A 27,920-nucleotide genomic window follows, 5' to 3' on the forward strand; every position below is an offset into this window, starting at 1 on the left:
TGTTCGAAATTTGAAAAAATGAATTAATTCATTCTGAAAGATTTTTGGAATCATTTCCTAAAAGTCATAGTACATTATGGTGCGAAATTATTTTGTTTTAAATTTAATCATTATCAGGTCAACGTACTTATCACATTACGGAAAAAACAAAAACAATTGATAATGTAATCTAAGGTTAAAACCACGGTTAAAGATATATAGTGAAGTTATTAAGTTCAAAATGATGCTTTGTCAATTTTGGACACACTTTCAAAAGTGAAGTAGCTTCATTCAAGTACAAATTATAGTAATCACTCCATTTAATGTATTGTTTTGAAGAATTAATCTGTACAAAAAAATAAGGTACTTATAACTTAATATTTATTTTTTAGGAAGTTTATAATATTTTCATTCAGTTAGAACACTTACCCTTAACTGTTTATTTGAATGTAAACGGTTTCTTATAGTTTTCATCAAATGAGGTACATCAGAAAAGACAAAAACTTTACGATCGTTGTCATAAGGATTTTCAAAATAATTTTTAAATCCTTCAATTTCCGGACATACCCCTAATTCTTTCCACATTGATCGGTTTGTACTGGCTCCATCACTTGTCAGTCCAACTACATGGCCACCTGCATCCTCAAGTAACAATATAGCCTTTATGACTAACTTTGCTAAATCAATTCCTATAATAGAATGTTTTTTATGGAATATGATGCATATAGATATAATAGATTTATATAATATTTGGATTAAGAAATGTATTTCACCTTTGACTGGTCCTTTTGATGCAAAAGCTGCTATTGGTTGTGTAAAATTTTCTGCTAAGCTTTGCCACATCAGGACTAGTCCATGATCAGCTTTATCTGTTCCTTTGGTTTTTATGTCTATGTTATCTCCAAAGTCTTCTAAACCAGCATAAGTTAAAGTTCTACTATTAACAGCTATACTCGTTCTTAAGAAAATTTCATCTAAAATTATAATTCCTTTTTTCTGGTACTCTGTTTTCCCAGAAAACTTCTTTTTAAATAGCTTGAAAAAATTTATATCAAAACCACAACCAATTTTCATAGCTAGTAAATGTTTTCTTATTGTATTGATACAAGGAAATGGTAATATGTTTTGATCCTTTAAAAACTTGTATCCACTTGGTGATCTACATTAATAAAATTAATGATAGGGAAAAATGAAAGATCATGAATATTTAACAAATAACTAAAATATGGTAGGTAAATAAAGAAAATTTATTTACCTAATTTGGAATAATAGACACAACATCATCCAGTTTTCACTATATCTTCGCCCTTTTGGATTTTTCACTTTAGCTGCTGCAAATATTTCTTTTATTAAATTGGATTGGTTGGTATTTATACCAGCAGATTCCAATGATTGTTGAATAGTTGTATCTGAACAATTTTTCATTTGATTCTGTACTTCACTTAAAGTATTCTTCAATCGTTTAATTTCTAATTTAACTCTTAAAGTTTTTTTTTTCATATTTTTTTTAATGGATTGCAAATGTTGAATGCGTTTTTGTTTTTTGGGAGAATAAAAACTATTGACACATTTTTCATTTTTTATTCTCAAAAGTTTGGCTTTTATGCTACTATACAGCTTCTTACACCAATTGCATATTTCACTATAGTAGGAATGAATTTGATAAATTTTAATAAAAAAAATAACTATAAATTAAGTATACTTAAAAATTAAAATTTGAAAGATAATATAATAATAGATAGGTACCCAGGTTTTTCTTCAGAAATAATTTTAGCACAATTTGCATGTTGAATGCGTCCAAAAGATTCTACGAATTTATTTGGTCCAAATGTAGTTTTAATCAAATCATATCCATTGTTATTAGGCAGACCTTGACACACTTTTAATTTATCAAATGTATTCAAAATATAATTAATATCATCAACATATTTTGGCACTATTGTGTTCAAAATTTTAGACATATCAAATATCTCTCCATACAAATGATAAACCAAATCAGAATCTGTAATGCAATATTTTGACAGCTATAAATTGGACTTTTATATACTCAATAGTACAAACATTTAAATTTGTAAATTTAAAGTTGTTTTAAGATATAATTGTGCTTTTATACTTTTATGTAGGTATATTATACAACTATATATTTTTTACCTTCAGTAATAACTAATTGTTTTTCAATTGAACGGCTGTAGGTTATTCCATAGGGACAAAGTTTATAAAATGAAAGTATTTGTTTTTTTCCATGTACAGTTATATCAGAACACCAATTATGTGGAATAGTTATTGCTGATAGATTTTCAATAACTTCTTTAAACAATGTCAAAACATTACTGACTTCAACTTCCATCTACATAAATATTATGTTTAATTAATAGGTACCTATCTAGCTTTTATTCCATGTTTAATAATATTTAGTTACCTGAGTCACCTCATGTTCGAATTTAAAATATTCTAGATCAGAAATATCCCGAATGCCTTGATCATCTTCACCTTCATAATTAGTAATGTCAGTCTGTAAAAAGAAAAAACTATTAAAATCATATTTTCTATCTTTAAAAATATACAAATATCTTAAGCATAAATATGAATAAAAAGTCAATAATAAACCTTTTTTGTTTTAACTATATGTGTGTTCTTAGTAATATCATTTTCGTCTGGAGCGTCAGTTAATGTTAATTTAAAATAATTATGATCATGCTTTAGATTATTGTTGTCTAATACTAATTTATCATCAAATGGTGTGCTGAAAGACTTTGTTTGTACAGGTATTGTTCCGGTTTTAAGTTTAGGTCTTTTTAAACAAATCTAAAATATAATTAACATAAAAAAAAATAATTTAAATAAATAAAATTAATTTTTAATTTTAACTAGGTAATTTTTACTTTTACTTTTAAAAAAATATCTGTAAGGTAGATTCTATAAAAAGCTAAAACTTATGACTATTAAACTTTCACTGTTTTTCTAAGTTCATAAATGTAGGTACTTACAGAATATTTACTCAAACCCGTCCCTGATTCCCATGTTGAAATAATATCCTGCGGGTTAAAATGTTTCCTACATACTTTAGATTTTTCTTTTAATTCCATATTTAGGGCTTTTTCCCATTCTCTTTTTAAGTACTTGGGAACACTAAATAAAGACTCATTATATTTTGTATCACATAAATATACACAGCACTTAGGCATTGTCAATTTATTAAGTATCAAAATATTCAAAATACAAAGCTATTTAAGTATTTAAATGCTAGTATAAGGCAAGTACTATACTTTATAAGTTATAAACAAAAAACAAATTTTGCATTACAACTTACAAAGTTACAAATGACAAATGTTTTTAATAATTCCTTTTTTTAGTTTTATACATTTATATTTTATACATATATAATATATTCTATTTATACTCTTATAGTTTTATTATCTATAATCGTAAAATAGTCAATATACAATAATTGATAGTTATTGTAATTCTCCGCTAGAAGCGCTAAACATTATTTCTACATGCATTTAGGAGCCTATACTGAACACAACGGAAGGGGCCACAAATTCGTATTATTTTACATATCAGTTGTGTAACCAGTTTATCTTTAATCGTGGTTAAAACCAGTATAGTCTTTAATGGTTAAAACATGAAGACTAGAGATAAGGAAAAACTCGGTGTTAAAACAAGTTGAAAAATACGCATAAATAAAATTGGCCAATATGTAATATTTTTAAATACGACTTAATATAAAGTGTTTAGGTTTTTTTAGTTGCGCATTTATATTGTGTATTACATTACATATTATATATGTGTGTAGTGTGTACTGAATACTGATTAATAATAATTATTATTTATTATTTAGTTAAAACATGTTTTATATAATTAATGTTATGATTTTATGAACTTATGAATAATACGTCATATAACATATTAAATAACTACTTAATAGTTAATAATATGTATAATTGATAGTAATAAGTGATAACAAAGTAAATCATATACATATTATTATAATGACAACATTAGATGTTTATTTTATTATTTATTGAACAACCAACTACTATTCATAGGTTAGTTAAATAAAATAAATTGGTAATTAATTTATAATTGTTCTCAAATAATAAATATCGTCGGATCCCTAACGGCTACCGTCTATTGTTTGCTTATTTCTAAACAACTCCCGTCAAAAAAGGTCTAAAAATACAAATACGGTAGGTACAAATACGTAAACAGCTCCCGTAGAAAAAAAAAATTAAATTAAAGCTCTGTCATGTCAGTACACTTAAATTTTTAAAAGAACTAAAGTTCATTAGGAGACAAATTTTCATCTAGTAAAATAACACGTATGGATTATATAAAAAAAAATTATTCCTAATGTAGGTATGATTTTTTTTATATTTCTACTTTTACATAAATTTTTTTTTAGCATTAAATTTTTTTTTTTTAACATTTATTTGAATACATACAATCTGTAAACGTAATTACAATAAGCATATTATGAGCTGAAAGGTACAGTTGACAGTGAAAAATCGTGAGGGGAGTAGCTACCCAGCAGTAACACTCGCATTAAAATTTAATATTATTTTAATAAAAGATTCACAATATATGATTTTTCTGTTAAAGGTTTATAATTGACTTAGTTTTCACCAACAATAGTTTAACCACACCTCTTTTGAGACAGTTTTAAGTCTGCTTACAGAAATGAAAATGAACTTGTGATCTAAAACCCAAAGCCGTTTGGAAATTTATCTGTTCGTTAAACCTTTTTGACGGGAGCCGTTTGGAAATTGATCTTTTTGTAAAACGGGAGCCGAATGGGCTACGACCATAAATATAATATGCATGTCTATAAATACATTTATAAATATATTTTATGATAGGTCATATTATGTAAGAAATATTGCAAAAAACCAATAAAACAGTATTATATATAATAGCTTATGGACATTTATTCCAACAATATTTTTTGATACATTTTGTTGTTTACGGATTTTGGTTTCTTAATCTCTAATTTTTATTAAAAAATTAATATAAGATAAATTCTCAATAAAATCTTACATTTTAATCCAATGCTATCAATTGTGATAAAAAGTCATGAAAATAATGATAATATTATTAGGTAGTTATTATTGTAAAATCAGTAAATTCATTGCTCCGTTAAAAACCTAATATTCAATACAATTATGATTATTTTTGTTGTCCATGATTGTCACATTCATGTGAAAAAATAGAATAAATATTGTAAAAAAAGATAACAGTTATAAACGGTAGTAACTAATATGTATTGCAATAGGTAGGTACTAGGTAGGTTCATATTACTTTTACTTTTACGGGAATGTAATTAAGTGAAATAATTATCAATTATAGGTACTTAATTTTACAAATGACCACTCATTATAATTTTAAGCTGATAGCACAATTAACTGTTTGTATAAGTGTGCTCTGGAAGCACGCCAACAATTCAAAAAATACAATTTAACATTCATATTTTTATTTTGTATACCTATTATGTTAAGATCAATTGTATTCAAAATGTTTAATACTATAGCGCATTAGCGCTCCTAAATGATATAAAATATGCTGAATGAATACTATGATACTATTGTTGTATACATTAAAATAATATACTGATTTTTTGTGCGATACATTTTGCACCCGAAATGCGTTGAAATGCAACTAAACATACACATTGCCATAAAAAATTGTAAAAAATAATATTTATTACTTAAATCATTGATTATAAAATATACTATGTAATATGTATGAATGATAGGTGTGTATGAAATACTCTAAAAAACATTTAATTAATTAAAAAACTACTAAACTAGTAGTAGTAATTTGGGGCGTCTGGCTCCATTTTTCAGCGGAGACGAAAAAAGTTTGAGAGGGTATCCCCTTGCAGTGTAAGAAATTCCCGCTGTAAAATGGAGCCAGACGCCCCACGTTGTTTCAGGGAAACCATTATATATGTATAATTTGGTTATGTTTTTGGTAAAAATCAAATGAACCTACAGTAATGCTAATAATAAAAATATCATGAAATGTACTATTGTGATATAAGCTACCAATCTGTCTCTGTACCGAATCGTTTTTCATATATCATGGTACCATATCAATGAATTCAAATTCATTCATAAGGTATGCATGCAGTGAGTTACTGACTCCTACTTGACACATACTGTTCAGCAGAGCTCTACCCACTTGCCTGTTTTTTCGCATTTATATATACTATATTTTTTTTTCATTTTATTACTAGAAAGTATCTGCAACTTATTGAGTCATCAAGATGAACAACATTAACGATCATATCATAAAAATATAATAATTAATAGGTATTTATTATGATAACTGGTAAATAAGGCGTACTTGAGTTAGTTCACAATGGACTTTTTTTCAAAAAGATAATTGGACTACTATATTTTAATAAAGCGCAGGAACATCAAAAATCAAGAAAAGCCCAGATTTTAATTAGTGAAATTTATATCCAATATTAAAAAAAATAATAATAAATATTTGATTAATTGTATATACCTAGTTTTAAATTGTTTATTTATAAACAAACAAAAAAAAATAATATGGGTTCAAAAATTAATACATTTTATATATAAGGTAGCTTATATTTTTGTGCTTTACATTTGTAGCCCAATTTCTAGGTAATAAAATAGTAACAAATATTGTATTCGTATCAGATAAATAAAATATGGTCTAATTACCGACATCCCGTGAAATATTATATCCACCGATTAAACAATAACTTACTTTTTTTGGGGTATAAAAAATAACAATATAAGTATATCGTTTGAAAATATTTGACAGTAATAATTATCATTAATCAATTCAGTCTTCATCATTACATAAATATTTTTTTAATTAATTCTTATTAATTAGTAAATACAATATACCGTTATTATTGATAATTAATGTAATTTTACGGTAGGTATGTTTAGCATATTACACGCGTACAGTTGGTTTGGTAGGTAGCATACCTGCATACAACGCATAAGTACCAAAATATATTATATGTTATTGAATCGTTGTTGTAGATAACATAAAAACGGAGTCGGTACATTGCGTCCCTCAGTAAATATCATAGTAATATTTAATATGTGAATTGTGACTCGTATACTTGTGTATAAATTGCGTCAAGGGTATATTTGAAATATACGTAATTTGCGGCCTGAGGTATTCTGTTTTCCGATCGACTATACAATTTGAAGATAAGTATGAATATTATATTATTATCTTTAATATTTATAGATGCAATGTGTTGCTCAGTTATTATATAAAATGTAAAGTATTTTTTTGAAATTAAATGATAATAATATGTGTATAGATAGCCGATAGGTATATATAGGGCATATAGATATAGCCAATAAATATAGGTACAAAAATATACCTAGGCTGTAAAATATAAAAATTTGAAATGGGACGCAATTTACAGCGACCCCATTAATAACTCACTATTAATACGATCTTAACCAATTTTTTATTTACTACTTTACGCTTGTAAAACAACACTCCCGTATTATGTGTTACAAGATTTAATGAAATTCATTATGATAGAAAAAATATACAATTGATAAATAATTTCTACGCACTAGGAAACGCGTATTTTTGTATAGTATTCCCCAGACCCCAAGTATAACGTCATTGATACTGTAGTATTAATATTATTATTATTAAACCATTCTACAGTTTAAATAATATTTAAAACCATAAATTATAAATAATGAATTTTAACGAAAAAAAAAACAATACTTATTAATAATAAATATTTATGTGTAAAAATTAAGAATTATGGCTTAAATCAATTATGGAAGTGCTTATGTCTCTCACACTTCCCTATTTTTTTTTTTGTAGTTGTGTCTATGAATGCCATTATGTCACTTATAAATAATTATAATTTATAATATATTATGTGACTGTAGGTCACTGTGAACCGTAGTTCCTACTATTTTATTTTTATTCCTTTCTTTGAATATTGTTAAAGATACTTAGCAATGTAGGTACTTAAACATCGTTTTGGAATTAAAAACCTGCATCTTAGCATGTTTTTCTTCACTAATATATTTTGATGGTATAACCCGTTCAGTTCGTCTTGGCAATTGGCAACCGTTACAATTAAAAAAAAAAAAAACAGTGGTCTAAAAACTTTATTATATTCAAACAATTATCATAATCTCACTATCTATCGGACTACGGGATTATGATATTTTGTTCAATTTGTATAGTTTTCTGACCACTGTTTTTTTTAAAAATTGTAACGGTTGCCGAGTGTCAAGATAAACTGGACGGGTTGTACTAGTGTCCGTTATTCGCAATTTTGTAGGTATAACACCAAAATAATTTAACTGAAAATTCCACATTTTGGCATATCGTTTACAACACTAGCTGGCACCCATAATATACATTCAGATATTATTACATAAATATAATGATTACAGATTAGTTATAGCAATATAACGATCGACGAGAACAGAAGACAACAAAGAAACTAAAAAACAGTATTTATTTTACAAGTAAAACATCTTGAAAATTGAATATAAGTTAAAACTTAATTATAATAAATGCTAAAGTAGCTAAAGTTAATGATCGTTACTATAGAAGAAAAATTCTAACACTATATCGTTAAGTTTATTAGAGCGAGATCGAGATGTATAGTATATAGGTACTATATATTCTATATTAACTACATTGTCTATTTGTGCTTATGAGTCAAGGAAGTTTTATTGTATTATATTTTATATTATATTATATTATATATTACTTTTCATGCATTAGATTTGACAATAAAACAAACTAGAAAGTACATTTTATGTATTTATTTCAATTGCCGTGTATTGTACACTATTGTTAAATATTGTCAAAAACTCATATTATATGTGTGTCAGTATATTATTGTTATGCAACTTGAAAACAAAACTTCAATTGTTTAGCTAATTTAATGATATTTTTAAATTAATTAAATTGTACACTTTATGCATACTAAAATATATGAGTCCTTACATACCATTACACAGGTACCTACTGAGATATAAAATGTATAATTAAATGTACGAGTATAATTCACGATTTTTTAGATTATTTAATACTATTTGTAAAAACAAAAACTTCAATATTTTAAACTCATAGGTGTGTAAGTATTATATTAGGCATTAACACAAAATACTAAAGTTTAAAATTTAAAAATTAATATTTTAATAAGTAAGTACTAGTAAAGTAGTAACTATGAATAGTTATTCATCATCTTCTTGTAATATTTTATTTTTTTATTTTTTTCTTGTAATATTTTTTTATTTTACTTAATCATAACAATATATATTAATATATAATATATTTATACAACTACAAATTAATTTATAATATTAACAAAATATAAGTCCGACTTCAGCTGGTGTCTTTCTATATTATAGAAATACATATATAGGTATAATAGGTACCTATTCGCATTTTGTATAAATAATTTATATTATAAACTCGTACAATAATATTGTATTATATAGTTATTAAAGACGTTTATTTTACTTATGGTAGGTTGATATATTTTTTTTTTTGGGGGGGGGGATAATGTAGTATTTTATTATTATAATAATATACCTATACCTTATAATAAAAATGTATAAAACTCGAAATTTAATTTTATCTTTCTGTAAATCCGTGATACAACAAAAATAGATTCATAATATAAAAATATATTATCTTAATTCTTAAGAAACATCTAAGATGTTATTACGTATAGTTAAATTCATAACAATATACAGTACATACAAGTTTAAGTTTCCACTGAACACTTATAAAATTGTTCAAAGTAAATTATTACAAATTACAATAGAAAACATCGTTATTTATCGTGTAAATAAGTAATTTTATCCCAATTTGAACAAAATGTCAACAGAAAATAATTATTGACTTAATATATTTTTTAAATTTTATGTTTTTAGTATGAATTACTTATGAGGAATATTGTACTTATTGAATATTTAAACTTAAATATAAAAAGAAAAGTTTTTATGAATTTCAATAAAATTCTTATATCAAATACATATAATATTTAAAAAAAGGGTCTATATAATTTTATAATTTTTAAACAGATATAAGAATAACTTATGTGAAACTTTATATTACGCTTTCAAGAATTTTGACCCATTAAATAACTTTTTATCGCATTATATAGCAAAAATTTGCCTCTTCTTTAATAGCTCAAAAATAGTTAAAATATTTTGAACATTTTACGATTACTTATCCATAGTCACATAGGTTATGATTAATTAAGTGTTTAGTGAAAATGTCAAGTTTTCTCGGTTATTTGTTTTTAAATTATAACAAAACTAAGAAATCGATTTTGTTGTAAACCAGTTAAGCGCAAAAATTCCTGTTTTTCTTTATTCTTTTATTGTTATTCTCGATTATGATTTTTTTTTTACTTTTGAACTTCTACAAGTGCTAGAAGCAATTTTAGCGCACTTACCTACTGTTCTAAAAGGTAATGACAGACAGAAAAGAAAAATGTATATATTGTAAAATCAATACATTCATCGCTCCGCTCATTACCTAAAACAATATTTTGATAACAAAACGTTACTAGAGAACTGAAATGCCAAAATAATAATAATAACAATTCAAACGCGCAACCGACGGACCGGTCTCAGACGGGCCACCAAACGGGGCGGCGCTACAGCTCGGCGATCGCAGCGAGTCATGTGCGGAGAGACTGCTGGCTGTCGACAGTCGTCCGCCGCGGGTCCACGCGTGTTCGTCTTCCGTGCCGTCGTCGGTCGTTTGTGTTGTTTACTGTTTTCGTGAAGGCACGTGCGCATTCCGTTTCCGAGGACCGTTCGCGATCGCGATTACACGACATCGGGTATTAACGGTCGTGCATGCGAGACCGCGTTCGTTTGTGCGGTTTTTACGTTAATTTCCCGCGCCGACGGGAGCGAGCGCCTCCGGTGCAACAGCCATGGAGGACTCGTGTCCCGTGAGCAATGCCGCGCAACAGGCTGAGGCGCAGCGGTTCCGGAAACAATCGAAGAAAATCGGCCGGAAATTGTCCCGCCGATTGTCGCTTATTACCAAAGTGCCAAACTTATTTAACGTAAAGTTCACCGGCTCTGAAAGTCCGTCGACGCCGCACAAAATCGTCCATGGCGTCTCCGCGGCTGCTACCGACGACGACGTCATGCAGGCGCACGAGATCACTGTTATCGCGCCCGACAAGACTCAACGATTGGTGAGTACTTGTCAACAGTATTACATATTATTATCCTCTCGTTTCTTTCTTCAGCAAATTATTTAGGCGTGCGCAGATTTTAACATATGTATTACAAACAATTAATAGTAATGTGCAAAACCACTCTTATGTTTTGCTTTAGGTTTCATGATGAAATACAATTCATATATTATTATGTGTACCTTACTGCCCCAAGTTATCATGACAACAACCTAATGCCCCTATTAAAAATTGTATAGCATCCTTTTTACTAGGTGTTTAAAATATTTTATGTATTCAATAAAAAAAAATATTAAGTGCATTATACGGTATACGTCAAAATCCAGCGTTTGGTTTGTTTGGTTACAATAACCAAAACCGTGGTCGAATTTGTTTATACTTTCGCCGCCCAAATCTATAATCTATTACCTATACTATCGCGGAAGATTTATAGTATAACCAGAAATGTATAAAAATACCATGGTTAGCTAATATACCAAATATACCTCACCTATATCGTTTACGAATTTCTTTCCAAGAAACGTTCAAAATGTTGACGTTCGTATTCTAAAATGTTTATCACTACCTATCGTATTTCTTTAAAGTTTTAATAACTAATTTATATTATACAATAAAATATTTTACATGTAATTTTGTGTAAATGAATATATTATCAACGCTTCATGATGTGTGTGGAAATGTGTCTATGGAGCTATGATTTATATCGGTGTCTTTAATAATTAGTCAATCGCCCCTGAAAAAATGTTCAGGTTCAGAATTTGAAATACTAACTCTGCATGTGCGCACTATATTGAATTATTATTTCAATATAAGTAATAACCGGATAATTCTTTTAAATATTTCCTTGATAAAGTTGTAGACAATATTCGCAAAAGCTTCATACGTTTAAATAATTATTTATTAAAAAAGTGTTAAACTATACGCAATTGGATTGTTCAAATTATTTTCGTTTGCCAAATTATTGTGTATGGGTATCTGAAAATATGTTGTTAAATTACTGATTTATTCAAACTTTTTTTGTAATATCGATAACTGTATTAATAGATAGTGTTATCGAATCTGTTTTCTGCTCCTAAAAACGAATTAATAACCAATGTAGGTATAATCGCGGTAAATGTTTATAGTTTAGATAGTTTGTTTCAGAATATATCACGTCAAAATGCAGTTAGTTTAATAAAAAGTTTTTTTCACGACTTAGTACAATAGTACGTACCTAAAACGTTTTGAATTAAAAGTTTAAAATTAACATTTTTGGAAATTCATACTAATATTTCTTTTTTTACATCAATATAAGTTTATATATTTACAACCTACAATGTACTTATCTACTAAAAGACTATTTTTGGAGTCTTTGGAGTGATCTAGTAATCACATATTATATACCTAATACTACATTAAAATTAATTTACGTATATCATAAACAATAATAAAATATACTATAAATTAAAATATTAAACTGGTGTATTTATTTATATATCTAGCTATATATTTATTACATATAATATTTTATAATTCTAAAATGTATTGATAACGCAATAAAAAACCTTCATCCTGCTTTTATTTAAAAATATGGCGATGATCTCTTTATTTAATTCACGCAATAATTCCTATTATCACCAAATACGGATTTGTCCCGGTTTTATACAGCTTAATAACACTATAGGCGTGGAGCAATGATTACGCGACATGTGAAGTTTTTTTTTTCAACAGTGAACGGTCCACAATACCATAGTCGTTTATTATAATCATTTTTTTGTATTCAATCAATGTTAAAATATGTATAACAAACAATTATTTAGGAACAATATAATAATATTTTAATAATATTTTATGTATATTATACATATACTTGTATATGTATAAATAATATTACAATAGTGTTTGTATTTATTAGTTTATTGAAAAAAAAATTAATTCTAACGTAGGTACGGTATATACTATATACGATACGTTTTTTTTTTTTAAATGATTAAATAGTTAGAAGAATATAAAAAGTATGGTTATAGATATCTATGTGTATAATAGTTTTATTCTATAAAAACGTACATAATTTAATATAATATTATATATTCCAAACATATTAAATTACATACTTTAATTTTCTTTGGTTCGTATTTTTCGTGGGCGTTCTAAAAAAACAATACAAACTGTATTTAAAATTACTTAGTAATATTAGGCTAGAAATAAATTAATATTAATTTATAAGATTTAATAATATAGTACAGTATAAAACAATATTACAATTAGTCAAACTAATGAAAAAAATTTAAATTTAAGACTATATCCTATAATATGTTATATGCTTTACATTTTATGTACATGACAATCTTTATATTTGGTACTTAAACTACTTAAAAATATGATTAATGGGCATTATAATATAACAAGAAATTTTTTTGTTTAAAAAATACTAGAATAAAAATGTTAACATTTATAATATTTATTAATATTCTAACAGATGAAGTTTATTATGAAACATAAATTATTAAAAAAATGCCAATAATATCTAATATGGTTTAGGAGTATAGGCCGGTACCTCGGCCGGTACACTTTAGAATTATGTGTACGATATGCGTATCTTATGTTATGTAAAATATACATGGAGTTAACGAACACATATAAGTAAACGTACCTACCTATATTTTAAATGTATTCATTACTATGCATGATTTGGGTTAGCTTTCTCCAAAAAAAAAGCAGATGTAACATTGACATCAGTTAAAGACCAGGGGTCTTTAAAATACCATTAGATACAAGGCGAAAGTTTTTGATAGACTATTTATTATCATTAGTTGATACTTTTAACAAATCTTAAACAATTATAAGAAAAATAGAACATTTAAACTTGATACATTAATAAATTAAGTAGGTACCCTCTTTATACATAATAAAATGTAAAACCGAAAAACATGTAATTAATTATTTTGATAGAAAATTTTTATTAAATCTCTTATTTTCGATACAGTATTTCATATATTTTATTCAAATATTTTACTTTTCAGATTTGAATTTGATTTTTTATTTTTTCTTCAAATCAAATTTATACAAATATACTTGGGATATACTTAATTGTTAATTATATTATGTAAATAATATAGTTGTCAATGTAAACGCGAGGTATAGTTGTATAGAAACTATGTGAGATTAAGTTACATAATATAAATTTAAAATGTTTAAATAATTATTTACAATATTTTCCATCTATGTTTGTACATATTATTTAGTAAACACTTTTCTGTATTCAAGTTCGTAACAGTTTTTAAAAATATTTTATCATATAAAATATAATTCTAAAATAAATTTTATTAGGATTTCAGTTCAAGGCGGTTTGATTAAAAAAAAAATTATATCTTATTATCTTTCTTTCTTTTGTTCTGTCATGACTCATCTCATCAGGTGTCTGTGACAAGCTTCTTTTTTATTGCTTACCAACGCTAAATTACTGTGTTAGAATAACTTTTTATTTGTGTTTTCATTCAAATTTTCTTCAAAACAGATCGCCCACCATTCATGTCCTTATCTGAAATAAAATAGATAGAAAAAAAACTAAACATTACATCGTGAGTTTCGTCTAAACTTAAAGTAGCAAGTGTAGGAGTTAGCCGTTATATTTTGGGTTGGCGGATTTTCAATGATCATTGACTATTGCGCGTGGGTTTTAACTATGTCATTTCTCCGAACAATGACCGTTTTTATTTTCATGGCCAATAATATTATTATATTATCTGAAAGAAAAATTAAATACATTGAACTTATTGTACTTTTTTTTTAATTTGTGAAGCATTAAAATATTCACTCAATTTTCTTTTTAATAAAAATAAAAATGTTTAAAATTTAAATATTAAATTATTAAAGAATATTTTATTTTTGATAGATTAACATGTTCATTGTGTAAATAATTTTTTTAGCAAAAATTGAATTTTAGTTCTTTATTTAAAATTAAGATTCTTATTGTTGATTTTTCTTACATTTTTTAGGTTCAATTGATGAAATAAAAAAATAATTAAAATGCCTACCAACTATAGTATATAATATATAAAACACATAATAAATTTAGCTATAACATCTTATATTAATCATACAATAAATACCATTGGAACTTTTGTTATAAGTATGAAAAGTCACGTGTAGTCCCTTATTTATTATTGAATGTTTAAATTTTCATATAAAATAATTTAATTTTAATTGTTTTTAAAAGATTGTCTATCATGGATTTTTTTTAATGTTTTTTATTTTAAATTCTTAACACTGTTTAACTACTCTGATAAATATATGAATTTGACTTTTATTTTTTGGTAAAAATTTTAAAATGAATAACTAAAGCCCTGGTTATAGGAAACCAGGGCTTAACTGTAGATATCTAAAATTGTCATGAAATATTATTTATAAAACGTTTTCTATACACGATTTAATTTCCAAAATATTTCCAGTTTTTATAGCTAGATATATAGAAAATATCAATTTTTTTTTTGTGTTTTTTTTCTTCTATAAATGTAGATAATAACATTGTTTGCTAGTCAAAAAATTTTAAAACTTCTTACGCATTTAATTGCAAAGTCTACGAAATTATAATTTTTTGTTTCTAGATTATTGGATTTATTTATATTGATAAAATGTTTAATTTAATGTAGTTTAAAATTCAGTAAAAATGATCGTATATGATGGGTGTAACACGTATTCTGAAACAACCGCGATTTAATAGATATTGTTGAATATCTTTATTCATACCGATACCTAGCCTGTGGCTATATATACAATATTACACACTCCTCTACATATAAAATGTAAAGTGCAGTGCACATAAACATAAAAGGTATAACAACCATACATAAAACGACGCATGTATTTAAAAGTGAATTTTGTTAAGCTATATTGTTCTTGTTCTATAATATGTCTTCACCGTTAACTTAGAAATTGATTTTAAAAATAATTTAAAGCTACTAGAGAATCTATTGTTATATCTACTAAGTATTTTAGGTTAATATAATATATAGCTAACAATGATGTGTTGATTTTTATTCGTTCTTTATGGAATTGCTAGCCTGAAGACCAGGTTATAGTTTTAACAATATGGTTTTCTAGGCCATGTCTGTGTTTATAAGAGGAGTTGATAGGTAAACTGGTCGGATCAATTGTATACCTATATTAAAAACTAGTGTGCCACGACATAAAAAAGTAGCTTGGAGAAGAGATACTTTCGTCTTTACTGTATGTGTAATACACTATTATTGAACGGAAGCTTAAATATAACCAAACAGCGTATGACTTGAAATCTTAAACGCCACATAGCGTATAGAATATAATATATACCTATACGTATTTGGTATATATGATACTTAAACACTATACTTAAAGTAATCTCATTACTGAGATTTTTTTTCCGAATGCATATCGATTGGTGAATTATTGTTTTCAAATACATAGTAACAGAATATTGGTATAGCCTCTTTTTTTCCATAATATATCGAAATTCATAGCTTTGATGATTTTTGAAGAAGTGGTAGTACCTACGTATTAATAACGTTTTCTCATCACATATTATAGGATAATACAGTGAAATATATTAAAATGAGTAATAGTGGATAAGTAACCAAATATGAATATGTTTTCGACTCAGTCATTGCATGTATAATACGCGCTTAATATTATATTGTGGTAGTGTCATATAAACTGTAAAAACGTTCATTGTGGTTCACATTTTTTATTGATATTTTTTGTAAATAAAACTCTTCGACGACTATATGTTGAATGTGATAGCATTCTTGACATTTTTAAAAACCATGTATGTATTTACTATCTTGAATAATTTTAAATTTATAATGAATAACATGGGGTGTAATATTTAATTTAAATATTTTAAATCTGTCTAGGTATATTATGATATATTAATAATTTTTAATACTAATATGGTTTTTTTTTTTTCTGTTTGAACCGACGACCGGGAGGGAACCGCTTTCTCATTACTTCCTCCAGAAATACTAATATGGTTATAAACTTATAACCTAACCTAACTAATAATCTACATAGGTGATGGAATAGTTAGGTGTAAACTTTTTGAATATTGAATTTAATCTAGAATGATCAGGCACAGTAATACAATAATGATGAATGACGTATAATGTTTACTATACAATCTTTAAATTTTTCAGTAGGCATGTATAAATTCGTATTATTTTGTATTGTAATAACTAATAATATTATATCGGTCATTTGACATTTCATATAACTTTTTGTCTCTTTCTAAAATCAAACTTTACATATTAATTATGCTTAGAGCTACAAAAGAAAATAATGGACTATATTTATTTATCTACAAAATTACAATAGCTTGTTTTCATTGTATGAAAGCTATTGTTTAATCAACTTTAAGTTATTTGGATGTCAATGAGCACGTTTCGGAATAGTATGAATGAATTGTTAAGTGTTAAAGGAAACCGGTGTTTGGATGTGATGGTTTTTTTGTTTTGTATTTATTTTTCCGAAGAAAGTAAACTATAGTATATTAAGTCAAGTAAAATATTATACTAAAGTTATTATGTTAAAAAATGATAAATTTATTACAAAAGTTTATTAACGATCATATAATGTAAATACTATATATACAATATATCATATTATAAATAAATAAAAGATGTAGGTAAATAGGTAATACATCTAAAAAAAACTTAAATTTTTTTTATAATTGAATTAATTTTTTTACTTTTAAATTGAATTCTTAAGTTATAATCAACTTATTTATAATAATTAGGTAATTATACGCTTTTTATGTTGTATATAATATGTTTTATTTTATTTCATAAACATTTGTATTTGAACAAATTAAGTTAACACATATGTTAAATTAACTATTAACTGTTCTTATACTTTAGCCACATACGTTATAGTAATGAATTATATGTTACGCTTTCTGCAACTATAGTTTCAGTGTTTCACTAACAACTAGTAGATGTTTGTAGCTTTATGTAAATATAAGTTTAGTTTGGACAATAGTGCGAAATTTTAACTGTAAATTAATTATTAACTAAAAGTAAAATAATTGCTGATTCATCCGAATCCATTCTTAGGTTCATAGATAAGTTATTACTTCATTAGGACCTATACGCTCTTAAAATTGTTAAAGTTATCCAAATTAAAGAACAAGGTTAGGCACTGTTGAGTGTTGAGTATTAAAAATGAGTTTATCTTTTTCAAATTCGGGTAGAGATATCTACAAATGTACACGTTTTAATTAAATATTTTAAAATTAAATCAATAATATCTATTTCTTTTATTATATTCGTAATTATCTAAATTATGTATTTAATAGTACTCTTTAATAATTCATACATTATACAATACCACAAAGCAGGTAAACATATTAAGCTACTTCTACATTAGTAGAATGTATTATTGTACATTAAATTGATATAAATATAAAATCATATATAAATCGAATTTATAGGTATATCGTTAACTTAAGTTCTTAAAAGTCAAAGAATAATTAAAGTTTAAAATGTATGAATGTGTAGGTAATAAAAATATCTTTTAATGTTTTCTGTAAGTACCTATTTATATTTATATTCATGCATTGTAATACATAAAGAATTATGAATAATTGTTTTTGAAAACTTTTGAGTTTATGATTAGTTTGTAACACAGAATGTCCAAACACTTAATCAGTAAGTTGCTCGTTGATGCTTTAGTTAAACGAATAAAACTAGGTAGTTACAAAATAATAAGTGTATTATTTACTACGAGAAATGCTTGAGGTCTATTGCTCATCTTGTATTATTGTTATATTGATTATTATATGTAATGTAGAATTCAGATTTAATGACTTTTTTTATTTCAAATTATTCTTTTAACATCCACTTCCGACTTTAAAAAAAATATCACTAAAACCGTATTATGTACTCAGCTTATATTCTTATATCTGATAAATAATTTAAATTGTTGTCTTATTTCTAAGTAACACAATCGATTTCTTGAACCAATGACGTCATTGATATTTAATTTGGCAACTTATAAGAAAAATTTAATTGTCTATTCATCTCTTTGGATTGGTCTAATTTACATCCGGCAATGACCTCCAAACCGGACTAAGATTACTTCCATTACGGCATATTATTTAGTACGCTCCATGTGCACATTGTTTAATAGGTAGTGAAATCGGACCCGTTGCAATGAGAACGGATAAAGAATGGGTAAAAGAAAGAATATTTCTCTATCTACTATGCGGATAGCTTTAAGTTCCATAGAACGATAGAAATGCCGATTATAGACATTTCTCATTACGCACGTGGTCAGCATTTATTTTACTGCAATGTTTAAAAATCGTTAAATATCCTCGTGTAAAGTTAGTTATTCATAAAATCTTAATGTATAATATCTTTAATAACCTAACAATAATGAATTAATTTATACTAATTTAAAAAATCGTTTTATTGATGTGTGAAATAAGAAAACAAAAACAAAATTATTTTTGTATAATACATTTTTGGTTAAATCACTAAAATAGTAAAATGTCATAAATTATGATAGTTAATTTATGTTAAAATATAAAAAAAAACAAATATAAACACACACTATCTAAGATAGTCTTAAGATAGTCTATCTTAACTCTGTCCTTAATACTTTATTGCTTTATTTATAATTAATTAATTTCACGTGTTTTAAATTGCAATAAGTATAGATATGTACAATTAATACAACGCATAATATACGTATAGCATTGACTGTGATGAGAAAATTCTGAAATAAATGAAATAAATCGATATGAAAACATGAGTAAACTAAAATTTTTTTTATGTATACAATTTTTCTTACTTAGTTGGAATTTAATTATGTGGTTTTTGAGTTAATTATGTGGTATAAATAATTAAACGTGTGCAATTTTAAACAATAAAATTATAAAAGTGCGTGCTTTCCATGAAACTAAAATTAATGAAGTGTAAAGAATTAAAAGACGCGTTTTAGAGAAAAGAGTAGGTACGTCATTAATTCATAAGTGGGTATACTAGGTAGGTACAAGATAATAATTTAAGAGGGTATCAACGCACCATTTGTAATTCTCTCTATCTCATTTGTATCATAATAACCAATTTGTATTTAGCAGAATCAATCTTTTATTTTTACCTAATATAAAAGCGAATTCAAGTATTATGAAACTAAAAAATATGAACATTGTAATTTTTGGTATTGTGGCTTTTTTTTTTACAATTTTTCATTTGTTGTACAAGATGAGCATTTTTACATACTCTATTTTACTACTTCAGTTTAGAGGACGTTATACCACTCTTTTTCTGAATTAATAATATAACCATGTAAAAATCTTATACATTGCGGTATTTATTTTATTTGTTACCATTAACCATTTATTTCAATATTATATACTATACCAAATAAAAAGATGAATATACACTAAATAATAAATATAGTAATATCATAAAATATAACAAATGTAGACTTTAATATGATATATTATAATTTAGGAAATAATATTTAACCTAATCAAATCTAACTTTTTAGTCTATACCGCCTTACCATGTTTTGAAATTTCATTGTTTATACAAAATATAATACTATAACCAAAAGTTTCAAATTTCAACTAATGATATTTTAAAATCACAATAAAATAAATTCATTATTCTACGTTAAAATATCGAATTTCGTTTAAAATTTTCTTAAAATATCTACAAAAAAAATTATGTTTATATATTTTTAGGCTTTTTTTTATTCATTATATGAATTACTTATGAAGAACTTTGTATTAAATCTTCAAGCATTAATTATAAAACTTAAACATTTTCTAAACTTTCAACAAGGAAATTCCTGTCTTTTTTGGGAGTTTTTCCTAATTTTTAAGAAAAGTTATGGAAGTACTCTTTTAAAGAAATACAAGATTTAGTAAATTGAAGCATTTTTTATTCTAAGACCTTAAAAATATCCCCACAAAAAGTCATTGTAAAATTAATACATTAATCGTTCTATTTGATAAGACAGTATTTTTTGATAATAACTTTAAAAATAACCAAAATACTAAATCGTATAATATAAATACATAAATAAATACTTTATTTTTAAAATTATCTATGTCGATAATAATTATTTATACATTGATCATTACTTCCTTGTATAGGTATATTTTGTAAACAATTATATTAAAATATATGATGATAGGTACTTAAATAATTATTATACATTTACTTTAATGTATTATTATAGTGATTTCATAGTTAACGACTTAGGTACACATTTAAGTTACGATTTAGTGCATTTTTTTTATCAAACTAGGTATTCAATAAAAATATGTATGGTAATCTTAACTTATATAATTTGTCATTTCATTCATATGTAAATAACTACAGTGTACATTATTCTTAACCTGAAGCTATGTAATTATTACAGTACCTTATCAAATTTTGAATGACATGCAATTTTTTTTTTTTAATTAAAAGAAAAATGGGTGACTTATCGTATTTTAGGTGATTGACCTTAATGTAGAAGAAATCAATAATAAAATGATTTAAGGAGTGTCTTAACACATAATACTCGTCATAAAAATAAACACATTATCTACATGGGTTTCACATTTTTTGAATGATTTAATTCACTAATATTTTGTGTTTTATATTGATAATTATAATTTTAATATTTTAGTTTCAGAGGGAAGCGACGAATGTATTGATTTAATAATGATACATAGAATTTTGGATAGTAAATTGAATCTAGTTTGTACTCTAGACATGTCTAATTTAAAAATTCCCAGTATATTTTTTATATAATCAGCAAAAATAAACAAAAATTAAGGAAAAACGGAAATTTTTACGCTAAACTAAATTTTACTAAATTTATTTTTTTATTTTGTTATAATTTAAAAACTAATAACCGAAAAAACTGGACATTTTCACCAAGTATTAATAAACGCATTTTCTGTATATGGTAAAATTTTCAGTTTTTATTTTTTATAAAATTTAAATAAAAAAATAAAAATTATAAAAATTATGAATAAGTAAACATACTTAAATACTTAAATATCAAAATATTTTGAAGATTTGAGGTTATGATATTTTTTTATAAGCATTTGAATGTAAAATTTTGATAAAATTTTCAGAAAATATAAGTTTATTTGTAGTTAGAAATTCATAAAAAAATTATTTATACTTAAGATTTAAAAACGGATTACAAGATTCTTTATAAGTTTTTCAACATATATTAAAATAATTGAATTTTCTTTTCAAGTTGGAGCTATTTTTTCCGATGTAATTTATACTAAAACTTAAACTTAAATAAAATTAAGTTATTTTAATTCAAATAGAAATATTTATTATAAAAAGAAGTTATTTAGTTTTTATTCGAATGGATTTAGGTGTTTGTTTTTTTCCCCACAACATCCAGTTGACATTGACTTGGAGAGTTTTCACTTTGATCACTCTCCGCTGCCAAACCCGTTTGGGCTATATGTACGACCGTCGACCACATGTTTTATACCTACTATATTGAACACCGACGTGACAAAACGTTCATATAGGTTAACGATTTAATAATCTTAATTTATTTATCTAGTTTTATCATAAGAAAAAAATGTTTGTAAATTGTATAGAATACAGATACATACTTACAATAAGTCGATCGTAGTTGTAGATGTACCATGTACATTACAAATTATGAATGAAAATAATTATATTATAATAGTATATATAAGTGTGTAATGTGTAAATAGTAAATACTTTTCTGAACTCTTGAATTTGGAAATTTTATTACACTTTATTTTGTGAATCGTTTTTTTATGACGCATAATATGTAAATATTATATATTAATAAACTAATAATATACAATAATATATTATATAGTGGAAGCGGGGGGCACCCCGATCGTTGACTCCTATGGGGGCATGCAAATTGCTCTTAATATACGTACACACGAGTATTGTAATATATATTATATATATGTGTGTATGTTTATGTGCATATTATATTGTATGCAGTTTATATGTATGTATTTATATATTATATTGAACAGGCGTCATTGTGCTATGAAAATTGGGCAAAGCGTATTGTTTGACCAGTAGCGACAAAAGAGCCGGCGTGCACAATGTCCGTGAAGGCCGAATAAAACGCGGACGTGCAACGTACTGGTTTGTACGTTGGCAAGTGGGGGATCGTGGGGAAACGATAGGAGAAACTACCGACTGACGATATTAAAAAATAAATATATATATATATAAACGAACATGCGTTATCACGTCTACCTATATATGATAATATTTGTATTATTAATACCTCCATTATCTGCATTTGATTTTTGAAAATTATTTTTGTGTCCAAAACTCAGATTTTTATACTGCGAAAGGTGAAACATTAATAATTATAATTTATTGGGTCATTTTGAAAATCTCAATACGTTTATAGTCAGCAACTATATACTATAATACACTTAATATATATTTTTTTTTTTGTATTTTGATATTACATATTTTCCAATAACTATTTGTTATTTTCTACTAAACTAATACACGGTTCAGTGTTTCAGTCTTCAGATAATTGAAATCATGCATAAAATTAAATATTTTTAGTATCTGATTTGTATATTTTGAGATTTAAGGTTTACTTAAAAGAACTTTTTTCAATATTAGTTGTATAATTGTCTATTGGTTGAAAATTAAGTGTTTTTCTTAATTTTTAGTCCGTTGATCGTTTATTATATTTAAATCTAATAATTCACCACGATTAACTGGTAATGTAATAAACAATATTTCAATAATTATTATAATATTTAAGTAGATGCTACACTACTTCTTATATCCATGATCTCAATACCTATTTTTATTTTTTCATATTATACTAATTACATTTAATTTCGAGATAAATTCATTAATTTCTGTTACGTATATATGATGAATTAATAGCGTGTCATAATAATAATTATATTTGGCCTTATCATGATTGTGCAAGTATTTTTTTTTGTTCGTACCTTTATGGATATATTAATATTATTATTATTTATTACAACTGAACAAATTTAATAATTAATGTGTATAATAAAATAATGTTAGAAATATATGGTAGGTATATATATAGAAGTACGTTACAGCTTTTCACACATTTTGGAAATGTTTTAATTTGTAGGTATTATATTACCTTTATGTGTATGTGCTGATAAATATATACAAAAATGTTTGAAAAGAAAACATAAAGTAAAAAAAAAGAGATCTACGATAAACATATTTTTATGTTTAAATTAAAGTTAATGTTATGCTGTAATGCTGTATATTACATATTATGCTCTAACAATATTTTATTCAATAACTCAGTTCAAATGCATTGTTTATAGAACCCTTGCATGAAATGGCTGATGATTGCCGTTCACTTGTATACTATTTTAAGTTCACAAAACTCGTAAGAAATAAAATAAAAATGTTTTGTATGTATGATATAATGTTATAATATGATGACTGATATGCTACAGTTGTAACGAGTATAGTATGATGAATAGTAGGTAGTCGCATACGTAATTTTTCAAATGATATTTTCAGTTGTATTTGTTACACACTAATATTTTTTACTTAGGTACTATAAGTATCTACCTATATTGAGTTGGTATTAGTATTATAGTTAGAATAAATATATATACATAGCCTAGAAGTTTCAACTGTTCTTATCGTCTACTTTTTTTTTCATAGAATATTTGATTAAATGTTAATTATTTAGGTGACCTCAATAATTTAGTGTATATTGTAGATAGGTACATATGTATAATAGCAATTATTTTATCCCCTTATAATAAAGTTTTTCAAAAGACATTATTAATTAATTATGTATCAACAATCTAGAAAATGACCCAGTTTTTTTATAATTTTAAATTTTCATACAATATTGTTAATTATAAAAATGATAAATAAAATAAATGTATAATTATTAATATTATAATACAGTAGACTCTTGTTATGTCGAATCTTAAGGGGACAGAAAAAAGTTCGAGGTATCTAGTTTTATTAAGAAAAATTTTAAAAATTTAAAAATAATAATACGAATAATACGAATGTCAAGGGTTAAAATAGGGGTTAAAATACATTATACTTAAAATATTTAAACAATTGAAATGACTGAATAAATAATTTATTTTCAAAAAATCAGTCATTAATGTTCGCTTAATAGTACTTTTGTCTGACACGATTTCTTCCAAATTAGATAATGCAGAAAAAGCCTTATGTTCAAAAATCTATAGTAATCTCAAATAGATTTTTTAATGTTTTTAAAGCATATTGAACTTGTTGAATTGTAACTTCAAAAATGACTTCCTCAGTTCCTCCTCATTTTGTGTCTCAACATCATTTTCGCTAGAATTAATGATGGTAAAAATATTATTTGTGTACTCGAGATAACGAAAAACAGTTGATTTTATATCGAGTTATCGAGAGCAAAACGTTATTAAATGTAATGGTAGTTTTAAGGGGATTTCATTGCAGTTCGAAATAACGAAAAATTCGAGATAGCGACGTTTGATTTAATACGAATTTACAGTATTAATTATTTAGTTTTATTCTATTAACATAAGTTGTGTAAACATTCAAAATAATGGTTTCAATTTTTATAAATCACATTTTAAAAATATATCTAATAGGTTTTTTTTTATAACGCAATAATTATCTTAAGTTATAAATTTATATAGCATTAAAAATATGTTGACAAAACTAAAAATAAATGTTTATATGAACTCAAGTTATTAAATATGTTCGTTTTAATTTTTTTAGTTTTGAGGTGCTATTAACAGATAACTTTTCTCTGAAGTAAAATACATATGTTGTAATAATGTCCCAATGTGTCATATTTTTTTTTATTGATATTAATTTTTGATTATTAGGCATTTATTTTAAGATATAGCATCAATATATATTTCGAAATTATAAAAATATAATAATAATATATTATAATCATATTGATATACCTTAGGCTATATTTTAATCATAAATAAATAATATATGTATGATTTCATGTATTATCTGATTATCATCAAACATAAATTATATATATTTTAATATAATGAAACATTGTTCTTTGAGCATATATTTTCAATTAGATTTTTATAGACAATAATATTATAGTTTTAAAAATATATATGGCAGATACATTAAAATATCCTAAAATCAAATTATTATTTAATTAACATATTATTGAATTCAATACAATTGTAGTTTATTCTTAGACATTAAAAAAAAGTAGTGCTTCATTTAACTACTGGTTAAAATAATTAATTATTATTTAGATTACATTATTTTATATTGGCAAATAAAAAAAAAATGTTTGAACTAATACTAATCACATTTTACTAAAAATTATGAATAAGTTATATATAGCTATAATTTAGCGTTTAGATTTTTTTTATGTACCAAAAACGGAGTGCGCATATAATTGTGTTGCATATTATTTGTTTGCAATCGTGTAAGTATAATTGGTGGTTCCGGGGACACGAACCGTCCTTGTGCTACAACTATAACGTCTCATAATAATCAAATACCGTATAATATGATACATTATTCTCATGTTTGACCCCCTCACCAAGTGTGTATGACCTCCAGTCATTGCATGGTAGTGGGACATCGTGGTTTATTGGATGTGCAAAATCGAAGATTCTGAGATCAAAGTTCACCGAGTGTTGATTATGTTGCTTAACGTATATACGTTTTTAACTTGAAAGCATCAATGCAACAAAAAAACTTACTATTTCTATAAAATTACTATTATAGACTGATACACGTGCGCATATATAGGTAGCACACACGTGTTTTTACCTGCTATTACGAAATAATTTTTTCTTCTTATTTTTATGTAACAAGTAAATTACGGTATCACCGACATATCCTTCAATTATAAGCTCTAACCCAACGAGTACACGCCCAATAACAGCTTACTTCTCTCGTACTACACACACACGTACAACTATATACAAATATAATACAAGTAAGCCGGTCTCGTTTCTGCAGAAACTGTCAAGACTCGCGGGTTGTTGTTTTATTTCTATTGTTCTCACACTACCGGGTAACACAATATAAAAGGATGTGTCAATACGGTTCGGAAGAGGATCGGCTCTATTGTGGCGGGTTATATTATAATGTAGATAAAAATGCATTTTTAAAAAAAAATTTAAGCCTAGTAATAATAATTGGTTGACCTCAGATAACCCATTTATGTTCATTAAACCCATCCCGTTTGTTCAAGTCTCTTGTTTGGATTGTATATAATTTTATTTATATATTATATATATGTATATATAGATACTTATACTACCTACCTATAACGTTTGCGGTAGGTACTGCGGCCAGGTCACGCATGCCGAAAACTATATATGTTTTATAAAGTCGTATACACATGTATTTTACTCAAATATTATATGAATTATTATATTATATTAGAGTTTAAAAGTAAAAAAAAAAATACTGTGTAGGTATACTATTCTTGTGAATTTAATCACACATCACATTACCGATTTAAATTACCATTTAATATACCAATTATTATATCGTTAATTCCAAGCAGATAGACATTATAAATTATAATGCTTTTATTGTTTTAAATTTGAGTAAAATGGATAATATAGAACTAATTTGATTTTTAATTTATATTTTTGGTAAAAAATTAATTGTGTTTATAAGCCCTTAAACAGATGTCCGTCAAATACTTATACGAGCAATCCGTACAATTCAAAATGTTTAATTACACGTTTACTAAGTACTAATTTAGTTCATATTCGATTAGA

General features: G+C 25.3%; 2 protein-coding genes and 1 long non-coding RNA gene across 3 annotated transcripts in view; 1 reads left to right on the plus strand and 2 right to left on the minus strand.

The window, feature by feature from the left end:
• Nucleotides 1-187: 187 nt before the first annotated feature.
• On the minus strand, nucleotides 188-1,611 carry LOC126552747 (uncharacterized). Its single transcript, XM_050207654.1, has 4 exons — nucleotides 1,235-1,611; nucleotides 753-1,138; nucleotides 409-668; nucleotides 188-325 (listed from the first exon to the last, which is right to left on the minus strand). The coding sequence occupies exons 1-4, from the start codon at nucleotides 1,477-1,479 to the stop codon at nucleotides 188-190; spliced, it is 1,029 nt and encodes a 342-aa protein (XP_050063611.1). The 5' UTR covers nucleotides 1,480-1,611.
• Nucleotides 1,612-1,945: 334 nt separating this feature from the next.
• LOC126549456 (uncharacterized) lies at nucleotides 1,946-2,493 on the minus strand. The gene is made up of 3 exons (XR_007603559.1): nucleotides 2,399-2,493; nucleotides 2,131-2,326; nucleotides 1,946-1,981 (listed from the first exon to the last, which is right to left on the minus strand). It is a non-coding gene; the product is annotated as an uncharacterized LOC126549456 (long non-coding RNA).
• Nucleotides 2,494-10,690: 8,197 nt separating this feature from the next.
• Nucleotides 10,691-27,920, plus strand: part of LOC114127484 (rho GTPase-activating protein 20-like) — a 221,578-nt gene continuing 204,348 nt past the window's right edge. The window contains exon 1 of the mRNA XM_050210729.1: nucleotides 10,691-11,185. Coding sequence (XP_050066686.1) covers nucleotides 10,916-11,185 — 270 coding nt within the window. The 5' untranslated portion in view covers nucleotides 10,691-10,915. The remainder of the gene's footprint in view (nucleotides 11,186-27,920) is intronic.

The sequence above is a fragment of the Aphis gossypii genome, chromosome 1, assembly GCF_020184175.1.
Source record: "Aphis gossypii isolate Hap1 chromosome 1, ASM2018417v2, whole genome shotgun sequence".
NCBI classification, from domain to species: domain Eukaryota; kingdom Metazoa; phylum Arthropoda; class Insecta; order Hemiptera; family Aphididae; genus Aphis; species Aphis gossypii.